The sequence below is a fragment of the Corapipo altera genome, unplaced genomic scaffold (genome assembly GCF_003945725.1).
Source record: "Corapipo altera isolate COAL_440 unplaced genomic scaffold, ASM394572v1 22b, whole genome shotgun sequence".
NCBI classification, from domain to species: Eukaryota; Metazoa; Chordata; class Aves; order Passeriformes; family Pipridae; genus Corapipo; species Corapipo altera.
In genome coordinates this window covers 1,601,731-1,620,423 of record NW_020884876.1, presented here as the reverse complement: position 1 = coordinate 1,620,423, position 18,693 = coordinate 1,601,731, and the positions used below count along the sequence as shown (strand labels likewise).

The following is an 18,693-nucleotide window of genomic DNA, read 5'->3' as shown; positions in this document are numbered from 1 at the left end:
TGAGTGCCTGTAGAAACCCATTGTGGGCAAGTCACTGCATCGGTCTAAAAATACATCTGGCACCATGAAACAGTTTTGAAAAAATTAAGTACAGTTACTTCTGTGTCTGCCTCAGCTCCTCGGCCCTTTCCCCCTGAATAGTTCAGTATTATTCCTGACATGACAAACCAAGCATGACAACAATTTGATGTTTCCAGCATATCACTTTCACACAAAACAAAGTGAGAGTTCTACAGGTAACTTTTAATGCAAGTCTTGAAAATTTGAGAAGACTCTGATATTCTTCCCTTCTCAATACATGTGATTGCATTTATTTACATGTATTTTTACCTTTTGCTATACATTCATATACATTCAGTTACCCTTTTTATTCTTAAACAACAGCAGAAATGGTTTGTAGTCATGACATGTCACAATAGCCTCGTTTGCCATTTATGCAAAATTAAAAAAAATTAAGCATAAATACTTTTTTAAAATCTTCTGGCAAGTCAGGATTTTCTCCTCATTTATTAATAGCTGTGCCTGGCAGAGCACACCATAGGTGGTGATACTTGTGACTAATCTAGATGAAGTTCAAGTTAGCAGACAGGAGGTAATTTTCTTCATTTCTTCATTTGACTCTTACTCATCCCAGGTATCTCCGTATTTATTTACTTTAACTAAAGAAAAGAAAAAAAAAGTAGTCATATATGACAGTTTAACTGCAAAAGTTTATCATATAAACAATGCCAAAAAGTATGATGAAGTGCACTGTCATCTGAAATGGCGAGTAGGGGGAGTGTCACTCACAGCGTAACATACATCTAATTAAAGCTACTTCTGAATAAACGGGGAGAGGAGTTTGTTAATCATTATTCCTTAATGAATTAATATTCAAACAGAAGGCCTACTGAGCTAATTCCTGCTCTATAGAATTTGTAATTACTTTTAAACAAATGTAACATGTGGATGAAACAAAGACAATTGGAGGAAACAGGCAAGGAATGTTACAATAAATAATGAGGCTACATAATCTAGTTACATGTACACTTGGATGGATTCAGGATAGTTAAAAACATGTTCAAAGACAAAAAAAAAAGAAATCAGTAATCCCTACTAGGAAACTACTCAGCCATTATTATTTGGCAGCTTCCTTTAGCATAGGAGTGAGTCAGAGAGTAAAAAAACAGGGTGCTGGTCTAACGGCTTTGTCCAGAAATATGTCCCCCATAACTGACCAGAAAGTGAAAATAGGCTCTCTTGAAAGTGATCTGCAAAGCAGTCTGTAATTGACTGCCATCCTGAAAAGGTTAAGGATGGATCTATAGGATCCAGTAGGAATGCTGACACTAGTCAGGCCACCCTTTATAAATCTACTTGCAAATTAATTACTAAGCTCACTGTTTATTACTGACTATCTGCAGCAGAACCCATGGAATAGAGCAGAATGCCTGACCCTTGTCTCATTGAGTTATCAGCAAACTGATCGTAATACCCTGACAAATCTCTTTGGAGTGACTGATATTGCAGTGAGGCACAATGAGAAGCTCTCTGTAAGTACAATTTGGTTTCCATTTCTATTAACTATGGCAGCTGAACAGGCTGCACTCATTCCCTGGAAAATGGGCCAGTCTAGATCACTATGAACATGCACGTATTTGTACAGCTACAATGAAGGGAGAAGGCACTGGCAGATGGAAGTTAGGGATTGCTTACAGCTGGTTTAAACATGGTTTGGTTTCCCTTCTGTCCTTGCAAGGGAGGGCAGAAATCACTGTCTCCTATTTGCTAGGGACCAAAGATAAGAGGATGAGCCAAGCAGTAGTGACTCAGAGTATGAACAGGCACACAGCAAGTAACATATCCAGCGTGACACAAGAAGCTAAATTGGATCTTAGCCCGCAATATCAGTGTAATGTTTGAACTGTAGATTTAAATGTACTTGCACAAGTAAAGCAATTCTGAATTTCTGTATTTCCTCCTTACTCTTTTTCCCTAAAAATGCAAAACGATAGTTTTAAAAGTTTATTTACAAATCTCATGCACTACTGAGAGCGGTTTTATTCTCAAAGCCCGAGTACAGCCTTCAAACAGAACACAGAAATATAACAGACAGAATGCATTATTTGATCAACATTTTATAGAAGTCTTTTATAGACCTCAAATAACTAAAAGTAAAATAACAAATTTACATTCTCATTTCACAGCCACAACATTTGCCACGGAATACGGCAAGGTTTGCAGAATGCTGCTTAGTATTTCTGTGTATTGTTTTCAAGGGGGATTTCTAGGCTTTCTATTTGTGGAGAAGCATCTTGAAAAAAAAACATTGTGTAAATGCACAAAGTGTCAGCTCATGGAATTTAAAAGCAATCTAAAACCACAGCTTCAGTAATTTTTTCATGTCTCATTTGGCATAGTCCCATGATAAGAGAAAAGGCCTTTTATCCTTGAAATAACAGATTGAAATCATTACACAATAATTGTTTATAATTTTTCATTCAAGACTGCAGATCCATCCAAAGATAGATGATCTGGAGAAAGTAATTCACAACATCAAATAGACTGACACTTAAGCAACACTGTTCCAAAGCTTAGCATTACTGCTTCAGAACTTTTTGCTTTAATACACTCTCATGTACTTACTACCACTCATTATGCCTCATAGGAGATGACAGCTGCTTCTACAAGTCTTGTTTTAGTATAGCTGCCAAGACTGTGCACTGCATACAAACCCAAACAATTCAAGGTGACTAGTCCAGCAGTGTGTTAAATGGGAAAACATTCCTCTTGCTAAAATTGTTTTCACAGATGCCACATTAAATTCAAAAAAGTTCTAGAGCAAGCAGTTATGGATTGCTTTTGTGTCTCCTTTTCAAAAAGCTGATTGAGTCAAAAAGTTCTCTGAATGGCATCTTATCCTTCAGGACATTGCATTCTTATTTTGCTCTGTAAAGTTTTCTTTTTCACTGTGAAAACAAATCCCAATATTGCTGCCAAATACTGTTTCCTTCCTTTGGGTTTTAATGTAGAAAATGAACCTCTACAAACAATGCCTCTATAGAAATCCACTAATTCCACATGAAACAATTAATAAAAATAAATACCCTCCCCTTCAAAACCATCAGCCATGTGCTCTATTTTGAGAGAACAATGCTATCTAAACCACACCCCCACTCCCATAGCTAAAACTTTTCAGTATAACTCTGAGCTCAGAGAATTCTTTGTTAAAAGAGGTCACTTGATATACTCAATCAAGCAAAAGTTATGAGCTTTTCAGTCTGGAACCAAGCAACGTGTTTAGAGAAAAAGAATTATAATTTGCTATTGGATGTTCAGGATTTTTGAAAAAAATAATTATTTTGAAATAAGAAACTACAGACCACTTCACATATGAGATACCTGAAGATACTGTAAAAATAAATTGCTTGTATGCAGAATTAAGCCTTATATTTGCAACCATTTTTAACATTATGGCCAATATTTGACTTTACTAAGTATTTCTGTAAATCAGTATATTACCTTCCTTAGCTGGTTTTTCCTGTGAAAACTTGTTTGGAGTTTCTGCCTTTGGTGGTAGCATTATGTCATATGTCTCTCTGTGTTTATTCCTTAATTCCTCATATGTGATGCCTTTTTTCTTACGAGTTTCTTCTGGAATTGGAGCAGGTTCTGAAAAGAAAACAAATTTATAAATATACCAAATATGGCATAGCATACCAAAATTTGGCTACAATGTGTTCAGAATGCCAGTTCATTACTGGTCAATCCCAAATTAAAAGAAGCTGCAATTCTAAATACAACAGAGAACATATATGGTCTTTAGTTAATCCGCTCCTTTTATCCTTTTAATTTTGTCAAACTGCTTTGAAAGACTGGCAGTTAGTTCATTTTCTTAATTTTATCCAATGGAAATTCTAACATCTATGTGGTAGTTGATAGAGAAAATAGTTCAGGTCACTTTATGTAGAATTTATTATAATCAGAAATTTGATATGTATATGATTTCTGAAAAGAAATCTGAGTGAAGCTTGAGGGTTTGCATTAAGGCTTTAAATTCTGCTTTCAAAGAACTAGTAACCATCATCTGTCACCTGATAAACTTTTTATCCTTTTATCTACATTTACAATGCAGAATCTTGGTTCTATAATTAAGGTTTTTACCAAATATTGATATTTTTTATGAAGTGCAATTACAATTTCCTTGACACATTTACATCTGATACTTTCATATAATTATAATCAAGCGGCACAAAGGTGCTTTTTTTGTGAAATAAAACATTTCTGATAAAGGAGTTGACAAAATGCAAACCAAATAAAAAAGTCTGCATTTGACAGTAACTTCCTCCATTGTGTACCAGAGACACCTGAATTCAGAATCGTGCATTTCCCCTACAACAGCTGACCACAGTTCATTCTGGAAGGAAGGGAACAGCTGTACAGTATGGTACTTGAAAACCATTTTAGTTCTCTGTGAGAAAATCAGACTGTTGCCAGATAGAACACAATATCCATTCAATTCCCAGGAGACTTAAATGTTATCACGTTATAAAAAATAATTAAAAAAATAGTTTAATGTCACAGAGTTACAGCAGTATCCAGTTACAGCACTGCAGCTGGTGGAACTGCAGTCACCTCAGAGGGGCCAACAGGAATTGGTAGGCTGTGGTTTATTCAGTACAAAGGATGGTATATTAGCCCCTCTTTCAATCAAAAAAAACTTCCAGTCAGGCTGAGTTTTTTGCAGGGTTAGTTCCACAACAGATTACACCTTGTAAGTTAATTCCAGATCTTTACTTGCCATTAGAGCTACAAAACATGAAAAAAACCCTGAATTTATTTTACAGTTACACAAAATAATACTTACAGTTCTCTTCTGTGTAAAAAACAATTCTGGTAACTTCAGGATCTTTCACTCAAAACCACTGTATTGTACCATGTATGTTTGCATGGGATGAAAATACATAGTTTAGTAAGAGCAGTACCTATAAGAAAGGTAAGAATCTTTGTAGTACAAACTGCTAAACATTAACACAAAACTCACCTTCAACAGTGTAATCAGTAATTCCTGTAGGTGAAGATTCATTCAGGGAAGCACTGAATGGAATAGGTTCATAACTTGAGAGGCCTCTATCTGTTGAGCTATAATCATCTGAATAGCTAGAAGAAGGTGCAAATCCAGGTCTTGGAGAAGAAGATTCAGTAAATGACTGAGAAGGTAAGTCTGAAAATTCAGATTTCCGACTGGAACGGCTAGAAAAGAATACAATTAAATATTAAATACAAAAATACTAAGGTTAAAAACAGAACTAGAAGAGTAACAATACATGCAGTTCAAGAAAATACTCTTTTATTTTAAATGGTTTAGTTTCCAACTGAATCATCATTTTAAAAAAAGTTTGGGATGTTTTGGGTGTTTTCCTTTACATTGCAAAGATCTCTATAGTTCCTTCCCCAACACTCTTCCCTTCCTCACAGAATCTTAACTCATACCTGAAAATCTCCAGAACAGGAGAAAAGAGATTAAGCATGTTGCACTCCACAAGACTAAAATGACAATCCCTTTCCCCAAGGAATCTTCAGACAAAAAACCCTTATCAGACACAAATAGTACAGGGTGTGGCCATGTAATCAGTGCTAGTATGAACTGGAGTTAAAGGCCTTTTAGGAAGAATTTGCAATTTAAAAGTCGTCATCACTAGAAGCTGCTGTAATTGATCAGTATCAAACAGAAGAAGAATGAACAGCTATCTTGGGGAAATTAAATTATGAAAGTTTATGAAGATGCTGAATTCTGCAGAAACACTAATGAATTTTCCCTTGGGAGAGAAAGGTAAAATCATATAAAGAATAGTCTGGAAAGTGGTGGCAGATATTTTAAAGCATCTGCTATACTCATGGTATGGCCCTGCAACCAGTACGCACCATGGCCCTCTATCAAGAATGCCACCACTTGGTGCCACTAGAACATCTCTGGAGTATTTATTTATCTTTTAATTTCTGCTTAGCTTCCTATGAAAAACATTTGCAATTAGTGTTTGTTTTATTCTCACAATAACCATATGGAGCAAAGCCATTTTATTGCCTCAATTATGTTTCTAAAAATATAAGAAAAGACAGGTTTAAAAAAACTACCTAATCTTTTAACTCTCTACCAATTTTTAGCTGCAAATCAAATTACCAAAATACATTAATTAGTAGATCTATAACGACCATGAAAGTGTAATGATTTCTGTTGCTACCCTATAAGGGTAGCGTGTAAGGATAATAATGCACTTGGCATGAATTTGAATTAATCATTCAACCAAGAAAAAGGAATGTATTACTTAGGAAATAAAATGGCCGTTAAAGGTTGAAGGGACTTATTGGTGCAGCAGATGGCACTTAAACAAGTTCTCACATAGAGTAAACACAGTTAATAATCATGACAATTTCATATTAGGAACTGGAGGGGGGTAAGGAAACAAGTCCAGTTCCAAATCAGCTGATTCTATACAGAAGAGGTAATTCCTAAAATGATGTTTGGGGTCATAAAACCATAAATATTTCAGAATAAAGGTAAACCTTGCAGACAAAATAAAAACTGTCATAAATGTGAATTTATAAAGTTTTTAAGAATTTAATCAAATCCTTTATAAACATTTAACAAATCTTAGCACATACATAGGAGGACCACTACTCACTATCCAAACACTATTCTCCCAGTTTTGAATCAAGAGTTTAATTGAGATATTCTGAAAGCAGCTTGCAATTAAAAACCAGTTGAGGTAGAAAACATTCTGGAAGAAAACAGGAAATACTTTTAAGAACCTGATGAGTTTCTCATATGTACAGCATAATGCTGCTACAGATGTAAAGGATTTAAACAAACAGCAGAAGGTTTGACCACCATGCTTCTTCCTGCACTGATATTGTTTACTGAGTTCTTTCCTTTGATAAACACTGAAATCATTTCCACCCTTTTCCTACTTTAATCCAACTGAACTATGGGAAAAACTGCCAGAATGTAACACTATTTTATTTCAGTTAACTTAGTTTACTTCTGAACTAAGGAGGCAACTTGTGCTGTCACACTACTGTGAGTAAATTCCATGGGAAAAACTCTTAATTTACAAGGAATATAGTGTGCTAAGTAAAATGTTCATTTTTCTACTCCTCAAAATGATTGGTTGTATGCAGAGAGCTCAAAATGCATGTTTTATAGCTTGCCAACTGATACAGATACAGTTTCCTGAAAGTGGTAGATCTGGGATAATGGGGAATGAGGGAAGGTGAAGCCTTTGAAAGCTGCAAATGTAGTTTTGATCTGTTAATGTTTAAAAAGCCCTATTCAAGAATAAGTTTTAAATTTAAAAGAGAATTAAATTCTTACTTAGGTGAACTATGTCTCTGAGCTTGTCGTAGAACATCTCCTATCGGAGAATCCTTCAGTTTCTTAAATTTCTCACTACAGATTGGCAAGTAGGATATCTTTCCAGCCAGGTATCCACACATTCCAGCAACTTTTTAAAAAGAAAAAAAGATGGATTTATATGCCATATCATAATATTCATCATAATTTAAAAATAATGATATCAAATAAATTATATAGTATCTTGAACAAAAGAAAAAACCCTCAACAGTTTAGATCTGAACCAAAAACATGCAGTAATCATCTCTGCTTCTTCTGCAGAGAAAGGGTACTAAAACCAAATGCAACAGCTGAAGAGAGACAGAAAGCAATGATTTAGACATGGCATGAACATCAGATGATTTCAGCTAGTACTTGATGAAAGGTGACAAAAAAAGAAAAATAATTGCATCACTTTTTCCTAAGATCCAGAAGTCACAATTAACTACCAAAGATGATAAAACAGTTAGGAATAAATAAAGGTAGTAAATTCTGCTAATTTAATCCAGTAGAACAGTCAGATCTTGCAAAGGCTTTCACTAGTATGAACGGAGGTCTAAATAAGCTTAGCATTTAGGCCCAGTATCTTCTGAAGAGTATTCTACAGTTTGGCTGCCAGAGGGCAAACAACTGAATTAGAGGAACCCTTGCAATCACCAGGCAAACACTTTCAATTTAGTGCTTGAGCTATCTCCATCTGCTGCACAGACATAAAACCAAATTATCAAGATAGTTATTTCTGGGCTTAAAACTTATGATTTCCATCAGCTGGCTCCTTCAAGTTTTATGAGTGGCTCAAATGGACTATGAAGGATTCTATGGCAATTAACAGTTTTCTTGATTTTGTAGGAGAAAATGACTAGACCTTCTTTCATATGCAATGAGTATTTCCTACATATAAAGACTAAAGAGTCTCAATCACTTTTAAGTCAAGACACAGTTAATTACCAGTAACATTAATCATCTGTGATTCTCACACTGTAGATTACATTACCTGGGAATCAATAGAAAAGGGGATTTTACCCTAGCCTGCTGTACCGGTACTGAAACTGTGATTCCTGTTCTAATGTCTGTATTTTCAAGAGGAGGTTAAAAATCTTTTTCCAAGGGAAAAGAGAAAAACAGCCACAACTGTGAGTGAAGTTTACAAAAGAGAAATGCAAGGGTTTAGCTGTTTAGCAGGTAAACAAAAAAAAGACACCTCAAATACTACAAATATGTGCAAAGAGAAAAATTACAAGCCCCTAAATCAGCTTAAGAAGAATTCAAACTAAATATTTAGGAATATAAAGCTAAGCAGAAAAGGTGATTAATCTTTTGCATAAATTACAAAGAGAAAGTCTCCTTTTCTTGAGGCCTTCCAGTCAAGAAAAGTGGAAGCATCCCTCTGGAAGATCTTTCACTCAAAGTAATTATTGGCTAAAATATTTAGTTTCTCTTATTACAGAACTAACAGACAGATGATCCTATTTTTGAAGTTAGCACAGTAAATTAGATATTGTTGTTCTCTGCTTCTTCTGTACTCACTGTGACAAGATCTTAGAGAAGCTGATTAGAGACGGATAAAACAGGCCAGGTCCCATAGCAGACTAACATGAAGCACATATGAATCTTCCCCTTTTTTGCCAAAGACAGAGAGAGGACCAATAGCTCTGTGCTATGTTGAAGGGATGTTGTCAATGTAGTATATCAGCCTTGACTAATTAGAACTTTCAGTAAATTGGCAGAGTGCCTAGAAGACTACTGAGGAAAGTATAGTAATTCCTATAGGCAGAACATCCTGGCTAGTCCAGCTGCACCTTATTTTTTCCCCTATTTCAAAAAATTAGTTCTGTTAAATAGGGGACTGTGGCCCTTAACAAGAAATGTGTAGGAGTGATCAGGGAAGTTGCAACTCTTTTATTTATTAGAAATGTTTGTGTTATACCATTGTTTGGTGTTCAGAGAAAGTAAGCAGACTTTAGCATAAACAACTGGGAGCTCTAGTCTCTCACATTCATTTATCTGCTTAAACAAAACTTCCTTCACCACAAATCATGGGGTTTACCCTCTTCCCAGTGAAGTAAACTGGCTATATCTGGGCAGATTGGCAAGATGGTAACTTCCTGTTTTACTGTCCTGTATTACATTGAAAATGTTAATTTATTAATTTATTTTTGATTATACTTAATCCAAAAATCATTCACATGAAATTGCTGTTTTCCTACAATTGTACATACATAATGTCCAGGAAAAAAAAAGTAATTAAAATAGCTTGAATGGGACATGTGAGATACAAGAAAAAAGACCTTCAAATTAGGAAGGGAGGGGTGGGTGTATTCTGGCAATGTAATTTAAAGTAAGCTTGTACAGTATCTATTTACAATGTTTTTATCTTATATGATTACACTACATTTATCAAGCAATTTTATACAAAGCTTATAAACAAAAGTTGTACAAAAGGTACAGCACAAATTCAAAGACGGTGAATAAATCATGGAATCATAAAATGGCTTGAGTTGCAAAGGGACCTTAAAGATCATCCACTTCCAACCCTGCTGCCATGAGCAGGGATGCCCTTCACTAGACCAGGTTGCTCAGGACCCCATCCAACCTGGCCTTCAACACTTCCAGAGATGCAGCATCCACAACTTCTCTGAGCAACCTGTCCAGAGCCTGACTCCCCTCAGTAAAGAATTTCTTCCTAACATCTAATCTAAATCTCTCCTCTTTTAGTTTAAAATCACTGGCCCTTGTCCTATCACTGTCTGTCCATGTAAAATGTCACTGTCCCTCTTTTTTATAAGCCTGGTACTGGAAGGCCTCAATGAGATCTCCCTGAAGCCTTCGCTTTCCCTCAGCTCTCTCAGCCTGTCCTCATAGCTGTTCCAGCCCTCTGGTCATCTTCATGGCCTCCTCTGGACCCACTCTAAAAAGTTCATCTCTTTCTTGTGCTGAGGACCTCAGACCTGGATGCAGCACTCCAGGTCTTACCAGAGCACAGAACAGGAGCAGAATCAACTCCCTCCACCTGCTGGTCCCTCCTCTTTTGATGCAGCCTACGATGCCATTGGCCTTCTGGGCTGTGAGCACACACTGTTGGCTTATGTCCAGATTTTCATATATGAGAACCCTCAAGTCCTTCTCTGCAGGGCTGCTCTCAATGGCTTCTTCTCCCAGTGTGTACTCACATCTGAGATTGCCCTGACCCAGGTGCAGTACCTTGCACTTGGACTTGCTGAATCTCGTGAGGTTCCCATGGGCCCACTTCTGGAAAGCAGCCTTGTGGAAAGAGTACTGGGTGTTTGGGTTGAGGGAAAGTTGAGTGAGTCAGCAGTGCCTTGGCAGCCAGGAGGGCCAACCATGTCCAGAGGGGCATCAGGCAGATGCCCAGAGGAGGGTGACCAAGGCGGTGAAAGGTCTCAAGGATCAGACTTACAAGGAACAGTTGAGTTCATTTGGTTTGTTCAGCTTGGAGAAGAGAAGAATGAGGAGTGACCTCATCACAGTCTACATCTACAACTTCCTCAAGATAGGCAGTGGAGGGGGAGGTGCTGATCTCTGTCTGGTGACCAGTGATAGGTATGAGGCTGCATCAGAGGAAGTTCAGACTGGCCATTAGGAAAAGGTTCTTCACTGAGAGGGCTGTCAGTCACTGGAACAGGCTCCCTGGGGAAGTGGTCACAGCACCAAGCCTGTCAAGAGTTCAAGGAGCATCTAGACAACACTCTTATTCATATGGTTTAGTTTTAGGTAGACCTGTGAGGAGCAAGGAGTTGGGATTATGGTCCTTATGGGCCCCTAACAAATTGAGATATTCTATGATTCTACTAGAATGCAGTCACAGTAATCAGCCAGCTGGTCTCATGGGAATTACACCTATGTAAGACTCCAGAATATAGGGCATGAATACAAGCTGAATTTATATGTAGCTTTTACTTACATGCAACTTTCATAAAAGAGCCAAATCTTGAGCTATCTCTTAGAACACCTGAAAACGAGAATGAAAGTAATTAGCAATCAGAATTAAGAATTAAGCTGAAAAACTTCAGCTATAGTTATGTGTGCAAGTTACTCTGTAGCTACGTTTGCAGGTAGCAGGTTACTCTTTTACACTTAAAGAAAAATAAAAAAACCCTAACATCTGATTTCCCCATAAAAGTAACAAATCTAAGAATTATCCCTTTAATCATATTTAATCATAGTGTTATTACACACTGTAGAACATACTGTTTCATAGTCAGTGAGATATTGCATTTGTCACACAGCATAAAATGCACATGATCATTTTAAGTTGAGCTCCTTCTTTAGTTTGAGGAACTTCAAATCATGTAGCTGCAGTCTGAACTTCTTTTAGTTACAAGTAGATTAGACATTATATTATCATAGTAACTTCACTAACAGCAAAAATATATTTCACCTGAGCAAATCCAAACAAAACCAAAGTATTTTTACACTTTACCTTTTCTGATTAAGAAACTAGTACCAAGCATGCTTACTGCAGCCAAAGGAAAAGCTGTGAAGAAGAAAAGAAGTTGTTTAAAATATGATTTTCGGTATTTTCAGTCACATTTAACAAAATAGGCGATAAAATGACAGTTGCTATGCCTGACTTACTAAGCTCACTTGTATAAGAATATAAGGATATATATAATTAACAAATTGTATATAAATCATCAAACATTCTCAAGTCCAGTTTTTAAGACCTACTACAAATTATCTGGTACTGGTTAATGAGTCATCCTGTCAGCATTAGATTTCATACTTCCTAAAATACAAAAGCCAGTGTCAGATGGGATAAAGCTCTACAGACAAGACTCCAGGTCTAGCTACAACTACTACAGCATCAACATGCAGAACTCTAGAGAGGCATACACAGTTCTTCAGGACAGAAGGCATAGAGACCAGTGCCCCTAAAAATTTTTGATAACCGAAAGTCTTGACATTGTTTTAACATAAGAACTTTGGGAAAAGTTTAACTCTTAGACAGCTATAAATCAAATTGATTACAATTAAGTAACATGTTTTATTCACCAGCAAACAGGGCAGCTTTTTCTGTAGCTTATGGGTCAAACTATACAACTTGGGATTAGGACCAGGAATGCAGAGAAGACCACAAACATTGAAGACCATCACTGCCTATCACAATCAGCTGAACAGTTTATGTCAGTTTTATCATATTGAAAGACTTTAGGTGGCAAGAAGCATTTGCAGATCTCAAGAAACAAAATGAATGCTTACTTCAAGAATGATAATCATTATATTGTGATAATTAACTTTGCAACTATTCACAAAGATCACTACCCCTACACAAGATACAGGAACAATGAAATAACAAACGTGACAGAAGACTAAAGTTAACTACATAAAAGATTTAGATATGCCATAATGAAATTTAATTTTATGCAAGTCTGAAAATGTAGAAGTTACAAAAAGGCTGTAGAAGTTACGTAGGAGAGAAATTCTGGCAACAGCACTAGATGTTTATAGTGTTTTGATGCACACAATTTGCTAATTAAGTTCATACCTGAAGATAAATTATATTTGTCACAGTATTAAAATATACTTTGCAAATAAACAGTTTATTCCCTCATAAATTCTGCAAGTCTAAACTAGGCAAGGAGTCCAACCAGCATTTCAGGGTAAATGTGACTGGATGTCACTTTTAAGAAAAAGTATTGGCTCTTTGGCTCAAGGCAAGATTAGAGCAACACTTCAAAACAGAAAATAATATCTTCCAATCTATTAGAGATTAAAAATCTCATGCTTTTAGAGATTCCAGACCTAGATTTGTCCAAAATTTAGGGTTCTAGATTTTCTGAGATATAGAATGACAGTACAGATTTGAAGCTGAACTGTAAAACTAAAAAACAAACAAGGGGAGGGAGAGTGTGTTAAGAAAAATATATTCAAAAGAATTTATTACAGAGAACTTCAGCCTAACTCTAAGAAGTCTGAAATGATTTATAGGCCCAACACAAATATTCTGGACACCAAAGACAGGTTAAACACTTGGAAACAGCCACTAGTATGTGAGTATATAAGTGACCTGAAATGGTAACTGGAAATTAAAAGAATAATAGCTAAATGAAAATTTATTATATGTAAAAATTAATATGAATACTCAACTGTAAGGAAAAAACTCAACAAAACAAGCTTTATAAATTAAAAAATATTAATGCTTTTTACTGCTATGGACAAAGAGTAATTTTCTGCTTCAGGAACAAAATAAACCTAGGGAAAATAATGGAAAGCAGAAAATATCAATAGCAAATAAGGACAGGAATATAATGTACCCTAATCAAAATGGTTTTATGTGGAAAAAGTTGTATCAATATGATTTGATTTTGTTAGTGAGACTAAAAGTGCAAAGGATGAAGTTGTAGATTGCAGTGTGAATTTTCAACAGTGTTAGAATTTATATCATATGATATTGTGATTAAAATTTAGTTACTCCAGTATAGCATTACTACATATGTATATATATATATATATTAGACTGGGGTATGAAATGACTGCCAACAGAATCTGCCAATAGAAACTATGCCAAAACACAGAGGGTTTGTAAGAATGGGTAAAAATATGCTACAGCTTGAAATTTGAATAAACAAAGTAAAAATACACAAATTTATAGTAACAGTGAATAACAAAACCTGATATACTACAAAGTGAGGATTTCAAGGCAGTCACATAGACAGCTCATACCTCTTGCAAAGGGAAGTTCAAGCAATAGGTATTTAATATACTCAATACAACAACCTACGGAAACAAAGACAGGAGACCTACAAAACAGTGATGGGCTTCAGGCTAGCCCAGTGAGATAACAGCACAGTACACACTCCCTCCCTCCCACCACCTCCAAAAATTCTCAGTTACTGTTGAAACTCTCTAAAGAGAAACAACTCAAGAAACTAAGGGCTTCTCAACAGGACCTTCATGTTGTTTCCCAGTGACTGTGCAAAGACCCACAGGGCAATGAGTTACATTGCCAAGCAGCTGAACACCTCAGGAACAGCAAACAGCTCCCTCTCCTCTTTGTTTTCCAGAAGAGCGATTATCAATAAGCCATAACCAATCATGATCATACCACTGATGGACGTGGCTCTTTTCACTTACAAAAATATACAGAAAATGGCTACGTTTTAGCAAACATACTGAAGGTTTCCAAGTATTTGGACAAAAGTGGAAGAGGAGAATGCCAAAACAATGGAGAAGGACAAAGCATATATCTGATTCATTAATTCAAAATCACAGTGCCTTAGAAGCTGCATTTGAAAGTACTGACATCCAGGAGAAATCAGAGTCCCAGTGTGCTAAATTTAGCAAATCAGCTGCTAAATTCTTCACCTGTCCTGGTTTCTGGAGTAGTCTACTAGTGTCAATAAACCAGCAGGTAACAATCACATCAGAAGGCTTGTTTAAACCGTGTGCCCAAGTGTACAAAAACCAAGCATGCCACGGGCAACAGAAATTATGCCCGAACGTCGGCTTTTCAGAGACACAGAAATTTTCTCCAAAAGTTGAGCTGAGTGACTACTTGTTGTTCTCTTCACAACTTTTCATAAAGATGGAAAGTAATGGTTAGAAGTCAAACTGTTTTATTCTTGCATGCTAAAAATAACAATAAAAATTGAAAATAAAAATGTAGAAATAACAAAAAAAAATCAGAAACATAAATAAACAAGAGATTCATTAATTAGATCTATTTTCAGACTTTCAATAAGCACTTTAATTTAAAATATGAAGAGATCTTGTTGTCAAGAATAAAACTTAGAAATTATATTGCACCTTTCACAAAACTCTGGCCTGCAAACTCTTAATAAAGGTAAACACTACATGGATCAGCATTTACTGGGATGCAATTTTAGACCATACGAAGCTTGTTAATGGACCATTGTGATATATTGACCCAGGCCTTCCTTAATGCCTCAGATAACAGCAAGAGGTAAGGACAGAAGAAAAGCAAACAAGTTTGCCAAAGAACTGAACTTACCTCTATACCGGGCACTCTCTTCAGCACATTCCTTGAGGAGTCTTCTTTCCTCCTCTGTCGGCACATAAGGCTTAGGTACTTCCCTCTTTCATTGAAGAAATAAATTAGAAAAGAATGAGTAAAGGAAAGGGTTGGGGGGATTTTTTCAATCAAAAACACTTAATGTCTAATTTTCACACCTTGTAGTTTCTGTAGTTTCACCCATTTTCTATACTTAAGAAACTGGTGGCTTTTGTCCATAAACGTCACATGAAATATATCATTAAAAAAATCAGTGCTTCTACAAACCATACGAGAGCAGAAAATACTTTGTGCATAGTCAGATTCCAACTCAGCTCACTCCTTTTTCTCCAGAAAAGCCTGTGTTGGTCCCTGCAACCAGCCTTCCAAACAGATGAAATCTGACAGGTCAGGAAGTGCCTTCTTTAAGTACTTCTCAGGGTTTCAGTGACATAACGCATGTTGTTGGTTCCCACATATGTATTCAGTCAGAGCCAACCAGCTGTTTCCCCAGCGTGTGAAAGGTTTGTGCTAGAGGTGTGTGACCCTCTCCCACCGTGAGAGCCGTGCAGCCAGGCATGCTTCCAGACCACCAGCGAGCTGGAAGAACTGTGAGAAGGTGTGAGAAGGCCAATGGTACCAGGGGAACACAGAATCACAGGTCAATTAGGTTGGAAAAGACCTCTGAGATTACTGAGTTCAACCTATGACTGAACACCAGCGTGTCAATTCTGCACCAAGTGCCACATCCAGTCCTTCTTTAAACACCTCCAGGGATGGTGACTCCACTGCCTCCCTGGGCAGCCTATTCCAATGTCCAATCACCCTTTCTGTGAAGAAATTCTTCTTGATGTCCAGCCTAAACATCTCCTGACACAGGCTGATGCCATTTCCTCTTGTCCTGTCTCTAGCTGCCTGGGAGAAGCGGCCAAGCCCCACTTTGCTACAACCTCTTTTGTTGTAGGAGTGATAAGATCTCCCCTGAGCCTCCTCTTCTCCAGCCTAAACAACCCCAGCTCGATCAGCCGCTTCTCACAGGAGTTGTGCTCCAGACCCTTCACCAGCTTCGTTGCCCTTCTCCCGACATGCTGCAACACCTCGATGTCGTTGAAGTGACGGGCTTAGAACTGGACACAGCACTCCAGGTGCGGCCTCACCAGAACCGAGTACACGGAGATGGTCACTGCCCTGCTCCTGCTAGCTGCATTATTCCTGACACAAACCAGAATGCCACTGGCCTTCTTGGCCACCTGGGCACACTGCTGGCTCATGTTCAGACACGAACACCTCCTCACCTCCTGCCGGGACCCCCTGCCCGGCCCCCGAGGCCTCAAGGGCACCGTGCCTGCGGGGAGCTCAGGGCAGGGGCGGCCGAGCGGCTGACAGGAACCCCCGCTCTCCAGCCCCGAGCCTGGCCCCGAGCCCCCCGCGCTACCCCAGCAGGAACACCGCCAGCCCGGAGAGGTGTCCCCAGCACAGCGCGGCCGAGCAGCGCGGTTACCTGGGCCGCGTCACCGCCGGGCCCCGGGCCCTGCCCGGCCTCCATGGCCGCCCTGACCCGGAACTCCGCGCGGCGCCGCTGGGGCGCGCTGCGCATGCGCGGAGCGGTGAGTCCCGGTGAGGGCGGACCTTCCCGGCTCGGTTGTTTTGGCACAGGGATAACACGGGCATGGCACTGCTCGACTTGGTGACCGGCTCCTTGGTCTTGATAGAGGGTAGTAAAGTCTTTTGTCTGCTCGTGCATTGCTCGAATAGGTACGTTGCCCACAGGTTTGTTAACCGGTTGCTAAAGATGCGTGGCCAGAATTTCCTGAAACGAAAGGGTCTCTTGCCTATAAAAAGAGCTTATCTGAATCAGGACTAAGCAAGGGCGTGGTGGGCAACTCTGAGCTCGAAAGCGATACAAATTTGGTGGTTAGGATTGTATTGAAGTGGACGACTAGGAGGGTGCTTGCCTCTAGCTGATGCTGTGGAAATGGTAGCTTTAGCGGGTGCTTGCTGTTTATAGAAATCAGGAAAAGCTGAGGGAAAAAATAAAAATACGTTTTGGTAGTGCAGTGTATGCCTTGGCATTTTTTTGCAAACATGCAGTACTATGGCTTGAATTCACCACATCCTGATGTGCCCGTACTTGCTCATGGAATGCACCACTCCCTTTTAGCCTTTCCTAGAGCAAGCTTTACCCTGATGCTTTCTGATGGCTGTACAAAAAAGAGCCCATGCCTGAAGACAGGAGAGGGAAGGGTCACGAGACTAAAAGTGTCTGGAATTAGTAGAGAATGCAACTATAAAAGTAACACTGTGAACATGTGAAGAACCTAGGTCAGATGGACTAATGAAAGCTGTAGAGGATATTGGTTTGTGAGGCTGGATTCATGAAATAAACTGGGTAGATAGAATCAGAAACTGTGGATAGTGAGGTTCTTAATTCATATCTCTAATCACACCATAAATACATTTCTAATTTGCATGAGATTGGAAGTAATAGGTGTTATCAGGCAGTCTTTATCTCTGCTTGTCACCTGGGCCCATACTATTGAAGCACTGTCCAATACATGACCATCCATTATGCGCATTATTAATTGGAAGGCAAAAGATTTTGGCCTCATCAGCTCATTACTGTTTCATTTATGGGACTATAAGCAACTTATTTCATGCTTTTCCTCTTATGTTTCAGTACATTCTAGGCAAAGAGTACAATGGGTTTTTAAAGGGCATGTTTAGGAACTGCACATCCTCTAAACATAGAGCTTCAGTGGGGAGGAAATGGCAATGTCTCCTTCTGAAGAAAATAACAAGCTGCTGTTTTGCTTCTCCATTGTAAAATTAATAGTTATCCATTCGATTTTCTCACTTCACTGTCTTCAAGTCCCTTAGACTTCTAATGGGAAAAACATAATTACAATCATACAGCAAACTGGTGAGTTTACCATCCTTTCAAAAATCTTACCTAGTACAGCCTGTTTGTGAGATACTTAAAGGTTTCACCTGGCTACACACATCCATTTGTTCTCTTAGAACTGCAGCTGTAGGGCCATATGCAGCATAGAGCATATCCACATCCTTAGCACTTTGTTCTCTGTACTCAAGCTCTTTTTTGAAGTTCATACATAGAAATGTTAACAAGGACACAGTTTCTGCCATCTGGTCTACTTCTATGACTTCCTTTATACTCATGCCATCTTTCATGCAACTATGAGAACTTTAGTTTAAAATCGGTCATGGTATCACCAAGTCCTTCTGAATAAACATAAAATGTTGCTCTCTGGCAAGGTTTAAGGCCAGATTTACAAAACTGATAGAAAATTTGTTGAAAGCATGAAGTCATGTATTTTTGGACTGCTTTAGGAGT

At 38.1% G+C, this 18,693-nt stretch overlaps 1 protein-coding gene across 1 annotated transcript; it reads right to left on the bottom strand.

Moving 5' to 3' along the window:
• Positions 1-222: 222 nt before the first annotated feature.
• On the bottom strand, positions 223-16,927 carry OCIAD1 (OCIA domain containing 1). The gene is made up of 8 exons (XM_027636274.1): positions 16,843-16,927; positions 15,342-15,426; positions 11,811-11,864; positions 11,292-11,339; positions 7,352-7,481; positions 5,024-5,232; positions 3,502-3,651; positions 223-659 (listed from the first exon to the last, which is right to left on the bottom strand). Exons 1-8 carry the CDS (start codon positions 16,885-16,887, stop codon positions 622-624), a joined length of 759 nt encoding a protein of 252 aa, XP_027492075.1. The 5' UTR covers positions 16,888-16,927; the 3' UTR covers positions 223-621.
• Between the last annotated feature and the right edge of the window lie 1,766 nt (positions 16,928-18,693).

Coding starts and splice junctions, on each gene's coding strand:
- OCIAD1 (XM_027636274.1), bottom strand. CDS start 16,887: ATGGAGGCCGGGCAGGGCCCGGGGCCCGGCGGTGACGCGGCCCAG. Junction 7,482..11,291: donor CTCTTTTATGAAAGTTGCAT/GTAAGTAAAAGC, acceptor CTTTTTAAAAAG/TTGCTGGAATGTGTGGATAC. Junction 660..3,501: donor GGAAAAACCAGCTAAGGAAG/GTAATATACTGA, acceptor TCTTTTCTTTAG/TTAAAGTAAATAAATACGGA.